General features: G+C 41.8%; 1 protein-coding gene across 1 annotated transcript in view; it reads left to right on the forward strand.

Moving 5' to 3' along the window:
- The window catches only part of cltcl1 (clathrin, heavy chain-like 1), a 146,085-nt gene extending 129,410 nt beyond the window's left edge, over window positions 1–16,675 (forward strand). Inside the window, exons 27-32 of the mRNA XM_059943697.1 lie at window positions 347–478; window positions 1,029–1,139; window positions 6,708–6,878; window positions 6,957–7,178; window positions 13,348–13,423; window positions 15,424–16,675. Of these exons, the coding sequence (XP_059799680.1) occupies window positions 347–478; window positions 1,029–1,139; window positions 6,708–6,878; window positions 6,957–7,178; window positions 13,348–13,423; window positions 15,424–15,533 (822 nt within the window). The 3' untranslated portion in view covers window positions 15,534–16,675. The remainder of the gene's footprint in view (window positions 1–346; window positions 479–1,028; window positions 1,140–6,707; window positions 6,879–6,956; window positions 7,179–13,347; window positions 13,424–15,423) is intronic.
- Window positions 16,676–16,938: the final 263 nt, after the last annotated feature.

Genomic DNA, 16,938 nt, shown 5'->3' on the forward strand with positions numbered 1-16,938 from the left:
CAGAAGGTGGTGAGAATGGAACGAACTGGTGCATGAGTTTGACTTCAACATTTAAAAGAAGTTCGGATAGGTACGTGGATAGTAGGGCTATGACTGGCAGTAGACTGTTTAAATGGGTTGGCACAGATTAGATGGGATGAAGGGCCTTTTTCTGTGTTGTACTTCTCTATGACTCTTCTGTCCTATTATGCTACCTGTCTATTTTGATGACTTGGCAGCTACTACATTTAATTTCCAGTCCCCTATGATGTATCAGAACCTCTCCTAAGAATGCTGTTACGATATAATTCTCAATGCGAGATATGTTTCCTTTTTAACCTTGTGATCACTTGAATTATTCCCTCAGGTTGCCAATGTGGAATTGTATTACAAGGCCTTGCAGTTCTATTTGGACTTCAAACCACTATTAATCAACGATCTCCTGATGGTATTGTCACCACGCTTGGACCATACCAGGGCAGTCACCTTTTTCAGCAAGGTGAGCCACTACTTTCACTGATGCATGTATGAAAATAATTTGGTAAGTTCTGTGTGGGTTGGAACGTGGCATCGGGACCAGACCCAGAGCATATTTCTGCAGCAGGGCACAGTTCCTAGTGTAGGGGATGAGCCAGCATTGGACAAAGGGAAATGGTCAGCACTGGAGGCAAGGGTGGGGCCGGTTTACTCCCTCTCAGCACTGAAGCTGCTGTAAGGCTTCATGTCTGCGAGCTTCATGCTGATATGCCTTACTGTAATGATCTGAGACTGAAGCTATGCTCTGGGCTTTGTCTCTTTGGATTCACTTTCATTCTGAATGCTGTTGTTTCTTAGTATTGTATGCAGGATTTGTGTTTTTGTTTCTCTCTGCGCATTGGGAGTGTATTGATCTCTTTTTTTAATTGGGTTCTTTCGGGCCTCTTGTGGCGGCCTGTAAGCGGTCGAATTTCAAGGTTGTATAATTTATACATACTTTGATCATAAATGTACTTTGAACTTTGAAAACATTTCTAATGGTACGGGACTGAGTGCATTCTGTCTGATTACAGGTGGGCCAGTTGCCGCTGATTAAGCCATACCTGCGATCAGTTCAGAATCACAATAATAAGTCAGTGAATGAAGCTCTGAATAACCTGCTCACCGAAGAGGAGGATTACCAGGTATGTGGCAATGCTGTCCTGTTATTAAGCTTTCAAGGAATATGTAATGCAAACTATTGCTCATTGTGATTCATTACTCCATGACCATATCCATCCTCTCTCTAAATGCAACAGTTCACTTCAGCCTGTCCCTGCAATTAGCAATGCTTCTCCTATTGGATTTATTAGGGGCTTGTTTATGTTTACTGATCTTGCCTGCACCACCCTACACCCCTGCACACTTCTCCACCAATCTCCATTAATTTGAGTCACTCTTCAAGCTTCTGCTCTAGAAAAGATCACCAGTCTGTTCTGACCTGTCAGTCAATGGCAGCTTCTTGGGCTAAGATGAGGCCACCCTCAAGTTGGAGGAGCAACACCCTGTATTCTGTCTGGGCAGCCTCAAAGCTGATGGCATGAATATTGATTTCCAGTTTTAAAAATAAGTTCTCTCCCCCTTCCCCCCACCCTTCTATTCCCCAGTCTGGCCTCTTACCTCTTCCAATCTGCCTATCACCTCACCCTTCTCATTCTCCTATGGTCCTCTCCTCTCATGTCAGACTCCTTCCTCTCTAGCCCTTTAACTTTCCTACCCACTTGGCTTCACCTATCACCTTCCAACTAGCTTCCTTCCCCTCCACTCACCTTTTTATTCTGGCAGGTCCTGTAGAAGGGTCTCAGTCTGATATGTCGACTGTCTATTCATTTCCATAGATGCTGCCTGACCTGTTGAGTTCCTCCAGCATTTTGTGTGTGTTGCTCTTGACTCAATTTAGCAATGCATGTTCCCAATTATCTCATTACTTAAAATTATAATTTACCAGCTGTCATGTGGGGTTTCAACTGTGTGTTGCTTTGGGTTTACAACATCTGTAAAATCTCTTCTGTTTATGCCAGCCTGTTCAATCTCTGTTCTGGTAAATCACACATCTTTTACTCCGCTTCTGTTTACTGCAAAGACACCAGTCCTGAAACTGCAATCTAACTCTCAATTCTGGTTGAATTCCCTACTAAAATAAGAGCATTCCTGGCTTAACTGGTTATAATCAGTGTCTCATCTGGCATCAGAATAGTGGCAAGAGTTTACAACCTTGGGTCAAGGTTGTACTATGTTATGTACTGCATAACTGAAAATCTCTTGGAAGGATGTTTAACTCTACGGATAAAAAAAAATGTTCTTCACCTTTAGCCATCAATGGTCCGTTTATTTACGTGACCTATAGTTTGTGCAAAGGAGCTTTATCTCATTGGAAGTGACATTCCTGCTGGGCCTGCTAAGGTTTTGAGGCATTGGTTAGACTGCACAGAGCATTCTGAGTAGATTAGGTCCCTTATCTAAGGAAGTGGGTGGCTGAGTGGAGATGCTTGCTTCTTCCTGTGCAGTCTGATCCGTGTTCTACCCTCCATGAGCGTGGGCTCACTTTATAATCCAGCTACTTCTGTCCTGGGTGTGGTTGGAGATATATCTCTACCAAAGGAGGTGTAAGGCGCTCTTTCCTTCCACTAGCCAACGATGACCTACAGGTCATCGTTGGGCAAGGTGTAGCATCTGCTTAGCCGCCCTGATCATGGTCATGTGAAGTCATGGGAGCAGGTGGTGGATGGTCATATGAGCAGCTGGTGCATATCACAATTGCTGGTTATGCGACCAGTGATCCCAGGCAGACAATCTATGAAGAGTATTGATAATGGCTGGGGTCACCCGTCTTGAAAAGACACTGCCCAGAAGAAGCTAATGGCAAACCACTTCTGTAGAAAAATTTGCCAAGAGTAATCTTGTCATGGAAAGACCACAATCGCTCACGTCATACAACATGGCACACAGCAAGCAAGTGATATCTAAGAAAGTATGTGCTGGTATTGGAGAGGATCAGGTGGGGGGGTTGGGGGGCTGTCACAAGAATGATCCCTGGAATGAGAAGGTTAACGAATGAGGAGCGTTTGACAGCTTTGGACCTGTACTCGTCGGAAGAATCGGAGGGCATCCAATATGGAAAGGCCCAGATAGACTGGATGTTGGGGGGATATTTCTGAAAGTTGGGGGAGTATAGAACCAGAAGGCACAGCTTCATATAAAGTAACTGATGAATGTAACATAATGTAAGGAAGGACAAGTCAATGATTGGGTACAAATGCATACAGAGCAAAGAATTAAATTGTACCACAGAGGCAAAATTCAAAAGGGCAAAGAATATAGGACTGAATGTGCTGTATTCAAATGCATGTAGCATTTGGAATAAGGTGGACAAACTCATGGTGCAATTGGAGAATGGTCCGTATGATATTTGGGCATCACTGAGTTGTGGCTGAAAGAAGGCCATAGTCAGTAGCTTAACATCAAAGGCTATACTTTGTATCAAAAGGACAGGCAGGAAGGCATAGGTAGTGGTGTGGCTCTGTTCGTAAGAGATGGAATTACATCTTTAGAAAGAGGTGACATAGGGTCAGAGAATGTTGAATCTTTGTGGGTGGATTTAAGAAAAGCAAGGGTAAGATACCATTATGGTAATTGTATATAGGCCTCCAAATAGTAGCCAAGACATGGGGTTAAGTTTGCAAAGGGAGCTGGAAAAGGCATGTAACAAGGATAATGGCACAATTGTAATGGGGGACTTCAATATGTAAGGGGATTGAGCAAATAAAGTTGGTGTTGGAGTGCAAGAAAGGGAATTTGTTGAATTCCTACGAGATGGCTTTTTAAAGCACCTTATGCTTGAGCCTACTCAGAGAAGGGCTATCTTAGATTGGGTGTTGTGTAATAACCCAGATCATATTAGGGAGATTAAGGTAAAAGAACCCTTAGGAGGCAGTGATAATATTGTGGCAACCCATTTCCTGGCGCATCTGAACCGACTCACAATTAGATAGCCTACGGGGGTTTGCGAGCACAGAGCTTTGGAGCCTCTGCGCCATGGGGGGCCAGTTGAGGGAGGCTTAAAAGTGAGGCTGAAGTTTTCGAATAAAGTTTTTCCTTCGACTGCAGTTACCGACTCCGTGTCGTAATTTTAGCACTGCGTGCCCCCACGGCGCAGAGGCTCCAAAGCTCTGTGCTCGCAAACCCCCGTAGGCTATCTAATTGTGAGTCGGTTCGGATGCGCCAGGAAATGGGTCGCCACAATATGATAAATTCATACTGCAATTTGAGATGGAGAAGCATATTTCACATTTATCAGTATCGCAGTGGAAAAAAGGGAATTACAGAGGCATGAGAGAGGAGCTTGCACAGGTGGATTGGAGGAGGATACTGGCGAGGATGATGGCAGAGCAGAGGTGGCTGAAGTTTCTGGAAATAGTTCATAAGGCGCAGGATATATATGTCCCACAGAGCAAGAAGTTCTCAAATGGCAGGGAAAGTTAAGGAATGCATAAAAGCCAAGGAAAGGATATATAAGGTAGCAAAGGTGAGTGAGAAGTTGAATGATTGGGAAGTTTTTAAAATCCAACAAAAGGCAACTAAAAAAGCTGTAAGAGGGGAAAATATGAAATGCGAGGGCAAACTAGCCAATAATATAGAGCAGGATACCCTTATGGGGGGGGGGGGTGTTAGAGTCAATACTAGACCACTGGAAAATGATACTGGTGAGCTAGTAATGGCGGACAAAGAAATGGCAGATAAACTGAATGAGCACTCTGCATCTGTCTTCACAGTGGAAGACACTAGTAGTGTGCCAGAGGTTCTTGAGTGTCATTGCTATTACAAAGGAAAAAGTGCTAGGCAAGCTCAAAGGTCTTAAAGTGGATAAGTCACCTGGACCAGATGGACTACATAGCAGAGTTTTGAGAGAGGTTGCTGAATAGATGCATTGGTCATGATCCTTCAAGAATCACTCGAGTCTGGCAAGGTTTCTGGAGAACTAGAAAATTGCAAATGTCACTCCACTTTTTAAGAGGGGAAGAAGACAAAAGTAAGCAAATTATAGGCCAGTTAGTCTAATGTCAGTGGTTGGGAAAGTGTTGGAGTCTATAATTAAGGATGAGGTTTCAAGACTCTTGGAGGCTAATGATAAAATATGTCAAAGTCAGTATAGCTTCTATAAAGGGAAACCTTGCCTGACAAATCTGTTCTTCGAGGAAGTAACAAGCAGTGTGGAGAAAGGGGAAGCAGTGGATATCATTTACTTGGATTTTCAGGTGGTGTTTGATAAGGTGCCACATGTGAGGTTGCTTAACAAGATAAAATCCTATGGCATTACAGGAAAGATACTGGCATGGATAGCAGGAATAGCTGACAGACAGGAGGCGGTGGGAATAAAGGGGGCCTTTACTGCTTGGCTGCCAGAGACTAGTGGTGTTCCTCGGTCTGTATTGGGACCACTACTTTTCACATTGTTTGTCAATGATTTAGATAATGGAATTGATGGCTTTGTGACAAAGTTTGCAGATGATATAAAGATAGGTGGAGGGATAGGTAGTGCTGAGGAAGCAATGTGATTGAAGCAGGACTTAGACAAATTGGAAGAATGGGCAAAAAAGTAGCAGATGAAATACAGGGGAAATGTATGATAATGCATTTTGGTAAAAGGAACAGTAATGCAGACTATTATCTAAATGGGGAGAAGGTTCAAACATCAGAGGTGCAGAGGGACTTAGGAGTCCTCGTGCAAGACTCCCTGAAGGTTAATTTACAGGTTGAGTCTGTGGTAAATAAGGCAAATGCAATGTTGGCATTTATTTTAAGGGGAATAGAATATAAAAACTAAGAGATAATGCTGAGCCTCTATAAGACCACACATGGAATATTGTGAACAGTTTTGGGCCCCATATCTCAGAAAGGGTGTATTGTCATTGGAGAGAGTCCAGAGGGGTTTCACTAGAATGATTCTGGGAATGAAGAGGTTAACATATGAGGAGCGTTTGGCAGCTTTGATACTGGATAGGGTGGATCTGGAGAGGATGTTTCCTATGAAGGGGGTATCCAGAACTAGAGGGCACAGTCTCAGAATTGAGGGGCAACCGTTCAGAACAGAGGTAAGGAGGAGTTTTTTTTAGCCAGAGAGTAGTAAATCTATGGAATGCTCTGCCACAGACTGCTATGGAGGCCAAGTCCTTATGTATATTTAAGGTGGAGGTTGATCGTTTCCTGATCAGTCAGGGCATCAAAAGTTCTGGCAAGAAGGCAGGTGTATGGGGTTGAGTGGGATCTGGGATCAGCCATGACAGAGTAGACTCAATGGGCTGAATGGCCTAATTCTGCTCCTGTTATGTCTTGTGTCTTCAGGGCATCCCACTTTAGCAGAGATGAGGAGGAATTTCTTTGGACAGGGTGGTGAATCTGTGATATTCATTGGCACAGGGGGCTGTGGAGGCCAGGTCATTTGGTATATTTAAAGTGCAGGTTGGATAGACTCTTGATTAGTAAGGTCATCAATGTTACAGGAAGGATGCAGAAGAATGGGGTTTAACAGGATAATAAATCAGCCGTGATGGAATAGTGAGCACAGTCAATGGGCTGAGTGGCCTAATTCTGCTTTGTGTCTTATGGTTTTATTGTCTACAGATCATGGGAGAAAGTATAAACACGTTTAAATTTGAGTTAAGTTTTATCAGTGACTCGTCCAGCGATCTAGTGTCACTTCTGTTTCTCTGCAGGGTTTGCGTACATCCATCGATGCATATGATAATTTTGACAACATCAGCCTCGCTCAGCGCCTAGAAAAGCATGAGCTAATTGAATTTAGGCGCATCGCTGCTTATCTCTACAAAGGTAACAATCGCTGGAAGCAGAGTGTGGAGCTGTGTAAAAAGGACCGTCTATACAAGGCAAGCACCCGTACAAGTATCACTTACTGAGTTCGGCTGTGACTTTCAAACTTGATTCTGAGTTCTCAATTTTTCTAGGATGCAATGCAATATGCAGCAGAGTCCAAGGACACAGAGCTCTCCGAGAAGCTGTTACAGTGGTTTCTAGAAGAGGGCAAACAAGAATGCTTTGCCTCTTGTCTATTCACATGCTATGATCTGTTACGGCCAGACGTGGTTCTTGAGCTCTCATGGAGGCATAACATTATGGACTTTGCGATGCCATACTTTATTCAAGTTATGAGAGAATACCTCAGCAAAGTAAGTGAGCTTTTTAATATCAGTAAAGTTTGAACCTTTATTAGTTACCAGTTAACATACCTTGGATGGCAGGGTAGCTTAGCGATTGCAGCGCATTGCCCACGTTCATTCTCACCGCTGTCTCTAAGGGGTTTCTACATTCTCCCCATGGCCATGTGAATTCTCTTTGGGTTCTCCAGTTTCCTCCCATCTTCCAAAAAGTACAAAGTTAGTACTTTAATTGGTCATGTCGGATTTCTGGTTATCTTCCAATCCTTGGGGTTCTTCCAGGAGTCGGGAATGGTGAGCAGTCTTAGTTCTTAACAATCATTTATTTTTGAAGTCCAAACAGACATACAAATACTACACAGATTAAATAAAGAGCCGAGAAATGAAGCTAAGAGGAATGAAAAGAAGTCAGAAGCCGAGATAAAAGTTCAAAGGTTCATTTATTATCATTTATTACATCTGTATGTAACTCTGAAATTTGTATTTCTCCAGGTAGCCAGGTAACAAAGAAAGAACAGGTCATTCAGAGAGGAACATCAAAACCCCTCCCCACCCCGTACAAAAAAGAATGGCATCCAGATCATCAACCCCCCCACCCCAATACAATACAAAACAAAACAAACTTTGACCCACTCCCCCCCCATACACACACAAAAAGCTAACAGAAAAACCCCTCCCCTCACACAACAAAACAAAAATGGAGCAACCAATTTTTTTTTTAAGCACAGAATATAGAAACCATGTCTGAAAAAGTCCACAGTCCATATATGCAATAGTTCAATCCATAAGCGTGGAATCACAGTATCTATAGTATCTCCGAAAGACAGAGGAGGCCTACCTGCCTGCCGCGTTGATGGGCCGCTCACAGACTCCTTCTCTGGCAGCGATCGAAAGGAAAACAGTTGGCGCTGAAACCCTTGCTTTAATTGACCATTACTGGCCGCTGTAAATGGAGAAATGGAGTCGAACATCAGCTCATGCCCCATCTCAAAGTTCCTTCACATCAAGGCTGTCGAGCACACACTCACTTCCCAGAATCTTCTCGGAGCCAGCGAAACGCTGAACCCCTCTATTTCCAGGCTGTGAATCACAGGCTCTATCAGTCCCAGAAACACATTTAAGGTGAAAAACAGACGTAAAAGAAGTTAAAAGCTTATTTATATTTGCCATTTAGAAGATGTCAACTGAGGGAGTGTAGTATGCTGGCACCATCTTATGGAGCCTCTAAAAGATTCATCACCTTTATTATTGTGAAAAGAGAAATTCCTCAAATAACTGAACCAATCAATGGTTGTGCAATTACATCACGTGGGTAATGTGCTAATACTTAGCCAGTGAAAAATGAGAAATGTGATCAACTGTTAGATTAACTGCTGTACGGTTATCTACCAGTAAGTGAAGATGGACCACTGCATACTGTTAAAAATACATGAGTTTGTTAAAGTACAAATCTCATAAAAAGTATTTTTTTAAAACAGTGAAATGGTGATCAGATAGCTGTTGGATCTGTTACTTTTCTGATTCTTAAGAATGGTGAGTTTTAATTTTTAATAGTTTATCTTAAAGTTTAAACAAACATACATGTACTAAGCGAAGAGCTGAGAGGCAAAGCAGAGATTCAATGAAAAGCAAAGTGGAGAAGGCAAAGAAAGATAAGATGACACCTATGAAAAATCTATCCTTTGTACTCAAGATAACAGAGGATTCCTTAGATAAGAATAAGTCAGTCAATGGTTGCACAATTCCATCACATGGTTAATGTGCCAACACATAGCCAGTGAGAGGATCTTGCATTACTTCATCTAATGAAGCATTTTTAAAAAATGCTGGTTTCCAACAGTCACACGGATGTAATTGACTGGTGTGGGATTCTTGGGACAGAAGGGCTTCTTCTGTACTGTACCTCTAAATAAAAAAAATTGAGAATTTAATGTTATTAGTATGAAATTTCAGTCTGGAGCAAGTCTTTCTGACTGAGCTTGGTGGGCCTACATTTGTAGGCATTATGTACAGAGCAAAGTTCATGTATTTGATCGGAAGTTGTATAAAGTACTGGGGGAGTTGCTCCAAATCTTTGCAAATGTTTACATAACAGTTGGCATGAGTGCAAGTGAACTTGTGTATATTGGAAATGCAATATGAGTATGAGGCTTTGCGTTTGAGAGTACGCGAAGCTTACATAAGAGGTTCTACAGATGCTTGAAAGCTGGAGCAACAATTACAATACTAGAGGAGCTCAGCAGCTCGGGCAGCATCTGTGGAAATGAATAAACATTTTGTTGACATTTCAGGCTGAGACTTTTTATCACAGACGCTGCTTGGCCTGTTGAGTTCCTCCAGTGTACCTTACAGACAGCGGCTAGAATTGAAGCCAGGTCTCCTGTGCTGTAATAGTCTTACGCTAACCGCCACTTGACTCTGCTGCCCTCTGTTGATGTTAGGTCAGTTGTCATTGTATAAATCTGAGATTTGTGTTACTTGTCACGGGTATTAAGGGATATGAAGAACTAGGGAACGGTTAATTCATGCTATCTGATCCAATAAGATGGCAGTGCAGGCTCCTACTGTTCCTTCTGAAGTATTGGTGAGTGCTATAGGTTCTGGAAGTTTGTGATCAAACCAAAGTTGGCATCTTGGTACCCTTTTTTTTTCACTTGTATAATCATTCTGGCTGAGTCACATTTTTGCTGCCTGATATTCCTGTGATTTTCTTTCATCTGTGCTTTTGCTCTAGGTCTCAAGTTTCACCTCTGAATTTTCTTGCAGGTTGATGAAATAATGGAAAAGGTGACCATCTGCTTTTTCTTTTTGCTAACGTAGTCTGGATTCCTCAGCCCATAACTACTAGCTCAGGATTTCTAACTGCTTTTAGAGGGAGATCCTTAAACTGTCCTTAATGGAGTGCAGTGTAAATCTGATGTAGTTGTGGACTAAACATAAAAATCCAACTAACTGCTTGCTGTCTGCTCTACCTAAAGCACTTGGATTCACTAATGGTATTCTTTCTACATGCTTGCCATCTGTTCTACCTAATGCACTTCGGTTCACTAACTTTATTCTTTCTACATCTTGAGGTTCTTGTGTATTACCAATCAAACAGGTTATCTAAATTACCCTTACTCTCTCCCTTCCATAATGTGGTGGATTCTGGTTAATTGGGACACAACAGGACCAGTTTGGCCCAGTTATAAGGCTGTCCCAACTAGATGAAGTTTCATGGATATAGTTAAAAGGTGTGTTGTTTTTTTAAATGTCAATCTACAGTTTAACTGAGTAACAAATTATATATTTAAATGAAATTACTGAACAAATTAGAACACTGCCAATAGCACTACCGTACTATAAAACTGTACTAGTTCCTAATAGTTATTGACAGAGGAATTCATCCAGTCTTCTTTCGATTGACTGTAACTGAGAAAAATCAACACTGACACCTGCTACAGATAATGGACTGCCCTGTTGCCTTCCTGTGTGTAGTAATGTTGGCTGGTGTCAACAATTTTTGTGGCATCTTGGTGATAGACTGAAACTTTTTGAAGTCAAAACTAAAAAAACAAAATTATCAATTTTGGTACATGGAGTTTAGAAAAATTGAAGGCTGTGCCATAGAGTAATTATGGGCAGTTTCTAGAATAAGTTACATGATCGGCACAACATTGTGAGCTGAAGGACCCTGTAATGTGCTGTAGATTTCTGTGTTCTAAAAATCACTTTTTGAATTTGGCCATCGGCCCAAATGGATAACATAACATAAGCACACGTAACTGTTGCTATTTATGAACTGTTTGCTCTGAGCACTGTGTAGTGTCTAGGAGCCACACAAGTGCACGTGACTGACATAGTCAGAAACAGTTTGGCAATGTTCTCCAGTCCTAATTAAGTGGCAAAGTGTCCCAAATAAATGAAGGAAATCCCTTAAGTTTTCTTGATTAGTTTTTGTTCAAGAGTTGTCCCAAATAAAGGCTGCCCCAATGAACCAGAATCCCTGAATACCTACTTCTGTTATAACATGAACCAGTTCAGAGAAAACCCCGCATGTGTTTAAACCAGCTGCTGATGGGCTGTTCATATCTTGGAATATTGCCATGTTCGAGTTCTGTGGAATGAGCTGAATTAGCAAACAGGAATTCAATAGTTCCAAAGAAAGTATGCTTCTGTGAATAAATCAGACTTCTGCAAAAAAAAAACTAAGATTTTTGGATGGGTTAATTACTGTTTAACACCACAATATCTGACATTCCATGAAAGGACATGTATACAAAAAGGGCCAGTAACGTGATGAAGGATCCCACCCACCCTGCTCATGGACTGTTTGTCCCACTCCCATCAGGGAGCAGGCTACATAGCATCCACATCAGGACCACCAGATTTAAAAACAGTTACTTTCCCCAAGCAGTAAGGCTGATCAACATGTCCACCCCGAGCTACCCCTGCCACATCCCCAGCTTTATTATTTCCTGTCAGAGTTACCTTGCATATACTTCTATGTCTAGTGCCCCTTTATGGGAATACAATCAATCTACGTATATAAGCTAACTTGTGTATTTATATTTGAAATTTCCATATTTTATTTATGATAGCGCTGACTAAGATTACAGCTGTGCAGCTTACTTCAATCCTGTGCAGTAGCCTTCCCTCACACCAGGCAGTGATGCAGCCAGTTAGAAAGCTCTCCACAGTACATCTGTAGAAAATTGCAAGCATCTTTGGTGACATACCAAATCTCCTCTAACTCCTAATGAAATATAGCCACTGTCGAGCCTTCTTTGTAGCTGCATCGATATGTTGGGTCCAGGTTAGTTCCTCAGATATTGACACCCAGGATCTTGAAATCACTCTGATCCCTCTGAGGACTGGTGTTTGTTCCCTTGATGCCCTTTTTGAAGTCATCAATGAGTTCCTTGGTCTTACTGATGTTGAGTGCAAGGTTGTTGCTGCAACACCACTCAACCAGCTGATCTATCTCGCTCCTGTACGCCCTCTCATCACCATCTGAAATTCTGCCATCAGCAAATTTATAGATGGCATTTGAGCTGTGCCTAGCTTCACAGTCATGGGTATAGATAGAGTAGAGCAATGGACTAAGCACACCCTTGAAGTGCACCATTGTTGATTGTCAGCCAGGTGGAGATGTTATTTCAGATCCGCACAGATTCAGTTCTCAGCTTTTTGTTTAAAAATAATAGATAATTCCCTTGCAATGCTAAAGTTAACTTAGCAAGAATCTACTGGGAGAATTTTACAGTTAATTATTTGTCTTTGGCATTTACACCTCTGACCGCTGTTGCCCCACAACCCACCTGTAGCCACAGCAAGACATGTTTCACATGTCAATTTTTATTTCACCTGCTAGAAAGGGAATAATTAGGAAAAACTAAGACATTCAGAAAAAATTGTCATGGTGTTTTGCAATCTGTTTTAACATTTATTGAACTGCATTATACACCCAGTGTACCTCCTGTACCTAACAAAGTGGCCACTGAGTATATGTGATTTTCTGCTGCTGTAGCCCATCCACTTCAAGGATTGATGTGTTGCGTGTTCAAAGATGCTCTTCTTCACATAATGTGTGGTTATTTGCCTTCATGTCAGCTTGAACCAGTATGGCCATTCTCCTCTGGCCTCTCTCATTAACGAAGTGTTTTTGCCCACAGAACTGCTGCTCACTGGATTTTTTTTTTGTTTGTCGCACCACTCTCTATAAACTCTAGAGACTGTTCTGCATAGAAATCCCAGAAAATCGGCAGTTTCTGTGTTAGTCAAACCAATCATTCCATGGTCAAAGTCACTTAGATCACATTTCTTCCCCAATTCTGATGTTCGGTCTGAACAACAGCTGAACCTCTTGACCACATCTGCATGCTTTTATACGTTGACTTGCTGTTACATAATTGGCTGATTAGATATTTGCATTAATAGGCAGGTGTACCTCATAATAAAATGGCCACTGAGTGTATTTGTCTTAACTGATTGTTGTATTGTCTCCTAGTGTCTTATCTGTATTCTCTTACCACCTTGGATAATCTAAGCAGTAGATGTTGGCATCAGCCGTTGTAGATTAAACTCACTTTTTTGTGTGGCTCTTGTATGCATTTCTGTGGTGTGAATAGCTGAGTTATTATGCCTGTTGTTAATGAAAAGCACAAACTGTGACTGATTTGTACATGTCTTTATACTCCAGGTGGATAAACTTGATGCTTTAGATAGCTTAAGGAAAGATGAAGAGCAAGTAACTGAACCAGCTCCACTAGTATTTGGTAAGTTTCTGCAGTCAAAAGTTGAAACTAAATTTTATTATCAAGGTACATATAATTTACCATATGCAACCCTGAAATTCATTTTCCTGCAGGCAAATCTCAGCAAATCTGAAGAATAGTAACTATAACAGGATCAATGAAAGTTCAGCTAGAGTGCAGAAGACTGCAAATACAAATATAAATAAGTAGCAATAAATAACAAGAATGTGAGATGGTCTTTAAAGTGAGATCATTAGTTGTGGCATCATCTCAGTGGATGGGCAAGTGAGTGCAGTTAGCTTCTTTTGTTCAAGAGCCTGATTTTGAGGGGTGGTAACTGATCCTGAACATGGTGGTGTGAGCCCTAAGGCTCTTGTACCTTCTACCTGATGGTAGCAGCGAGAAAAGAACATGACCTGAATGATGGGGATCTCTGATGACGGATGCTGCTTTCCTACAACAGCATTTCTTATAGATGTGCTCAGTGGTGAGGAGGGCTTTACCTGTGATGTACTGGGCCAAATCCACTACCTTTTGTAGGATTTCTGTTCAAGGGCTTGATGTTTCCATACCAGGCCATGATGCAGCCAATTAATACACTGTCCACTGCATATCCATAGAAGTTTGTCATAGCTTTAGATATCATGCCAAATCTCCGCAGACTCCTAAGGAACTGCTGTGCTTTCTTCACAATTGCACTTTTACACTGGGTCCAGAACAGATCCCCTGAAATAGTAACACCCAAGAATTTAAAGTTGTTAACACTCTTCACCTCAGATCCTCCAGTGAGGACTGGCTCTCCTGAAGTCTGCGGTTAACTGAAATAAGCTAGCTTAATGGGTAGAAGCGCAAGAGATTCTGCAGATGCTGAAATCCACAGTAACACATACAAAATGCTGGAGGATCACCGCCTCTTAAGCTGTAATTTGAAACCTAGTAAACTGGTTCATTATTATGGTGTCTTGGTGAGGAAAACTAGTTTTGCATGCTGTCCATACAGATTGATCCGTTATTTATTTATTAAGATACAGCGCTGAACAAACCATTTGGGCCCTTCAAGCCGCACCACTCAGCGACACCAATTTAATCCTACCTCAATCACAGGACTGTTTGTAAAGACCAATTAACCTGCCAGCTGGTATGTCTTTAGACTGTGGGAGGAAACCCACACAATCACAGGGAGAATGTACAAACTCCTTACAGGCAGTGATGAAAATTGAACCTGGGTCACTGGTACTGTAAAGAGTTGTGCTAACCACTGCAGAGACGCGTTTTGAAGTCACAAAGTGGGAAGCAATATTGAAGAATAGAGTGTTGTCCACAGAGTGCAGTGCAGGTAGCAAATAAGATGCAAGTTTGTTCAATCTAAAGTCCATTCTATTGATCAAGTTTGCTGTCACTCCAGTTAGCACATAGGCCATTATAGTGCAGTGCAGGCGATTTTCCCACAATGTTGTGAGACCCTTTAACCTCATCCAAATTCAATCCAACTTTTCACTCCCACATAACCTTCCATTTTTTTCCAAGTCTCTATCTAAGAGTCTTTTAAATGTCCTTAATGTATCTGCCTCTACTACCACCCCCAGCAGCACTTTCCCTGCGCTCTCCACTCTGTATTTTTAGAAAAGCACCTACCTCGTGATGTCCTCCTAAGCTCCTGTCCCCTTAAAATTATGCCCCCTTGACAAAAATACAAAAGCGAGGATGTAATGTTGAGGTGTGATAAGGCACTGGTGAGACCTAACTTGAGTATTGTGAGCAGTTTGCTGTATCTCAATGAATAAATATATAAAGTACATAGAGGGCTGGGCTGCTATGGTCTGGGTGTAGATAGAGGGAACAAGGCAGAAAATGGGGTCAGCCCAGGGTAAATAGGCTGAAGGGTCTTTCTGTGCTGTACTGCATTATATTTAGAGATACATTGCAGAATAGTTCTTTTGAGCTACGCTGCCCGGCAGTCAATCTGTTTTAACCCAAGCCTGCTCTGGCCTTTTCTGATGGTTTTCCTTCTCTCTTTACAGGTCAGCAGTTGATGTTGACAGCCGGCCCTACTCCAGTACCCCCTCAGCCCGCCTATGCCTATGGTTACCCAACTGGCTACAGCCAGCCCGCTTACGGCTTCAACATGTAGATGACTGCACCAGCTTCGCCGCTGCTACCCCGAATCCATGAAAAGCGTACTACAACCTCCATAAGAGCACAGGCACCCAGCTGAAACAGCACCTCAACCGCACGAGGATTTACAAAAAGGACTGCTATTACTGTTATTTATTACATTGTTACATTTCAACTTTAAAGTGTAGCTTTTTTAAAATTAGTAAATACAATCTGAGAGGCACTGATTAGAAATTAAAGCGAGTATTATCTAGTTAACGGAATCTGGTAATAACAGCATCCTGTAAGTCATCTTTCCAGTTTGACACTGGTTTAGTGCAATGTGAGCTGTATTCTTTATACAGTTCACCCTCAAGGTAGTGAGAAGACGTTACAGAAGGCAGCATTTCTTCCCTGGATTTTAAGCTTGAGGAATCATTTATTGCCAGTATCTGCATGTTGCCAAGTATTTAATATTTCACTGAATGTGAATGCAAAAGAAAATTTTTTTTTGCATTCTTTAGCACTGAATATTGCGTTTGGCCTCAAGGGTTCTGACTTGGACAGATGGAGCACTGTTCCATATCAGTTTGGGTCTTCCATGCCAAAAAAGGATGTGTGCCACTCACTGTTAAACTGAGGGAAACCCCCACTATGCCTAATGTGGAAAAAAGCCTTGTTGCTAATCATGAGTATCACTGGATAAGTTGAGTGACAACAATGTTTAGATGAAGCCTTGATGCTGTTGGATTCCCAAATTCAGAAGGAGACCCACCTCTTGGTTTTATTGAGCAAGTATTTTGGGGAACACGCCACAGCGATGTTAACAATCTACTTCACCCCAGAATGTAATGCTAGTCACGATGGTAAGATGCCTTTACCGTGGGGGAAACTGCTGTTAACGCGAGCTTCGATATCAAAGGCATTGTGAATATTACTTTGCATAACTGTACAAATTTATTGGTTGGCAAGTTAAAAATGTGTATTTGACCTCTTCCTGCTGCCTCATGACATGCCACCAGAGGGAAAAATAAAAGTTTACACATGTAAATCTCATTGCCCTCACTAATCCATTGTATTAACTGTGTAAAGTTAATGTTCTGAGTGTGTCTACATGTAGTAATATAGAAATATATAGTTATTTTATTGAGATACAAGTGGAATAAACTGTTCCTTTGAGCTACGCTGCCCAGCCTAATCCTAGCCTAATGACAGAACAATTTTCAATAACCAATTAACCTACTGTAGTGCTAAGCACAAAGCTTGCAGTACCAGCAACACAGGTTCAATTCCCACCTCTGCCTGCAGGGAGTTTGTATGTTCTCCCTGTGACCACATGAGTTTTCACCAGGTGCTCCAGTGTCCTTCCACAGTCTAAAGACATACCAGTTGGTAGATTACAGGGTCATTGTAAGTTGTTCCGTGATCAGGCTAGGGTTAAC

Source organism: Hypanus sabinus, chromosome 18 (genome assembly GCF_030144855.1).
Source record: "Hypanus sabinus isolate sHypSab1 chromosome 18, sHypSab1.hap1, whole genome shotgun sequence".
Lineage (NCBI taxonomy): Eukaryota > Metazoa > Chordata > Chondrichthyes > Myliobatiformes > Dasyatidae > Hypanus > Hypanus sabinus.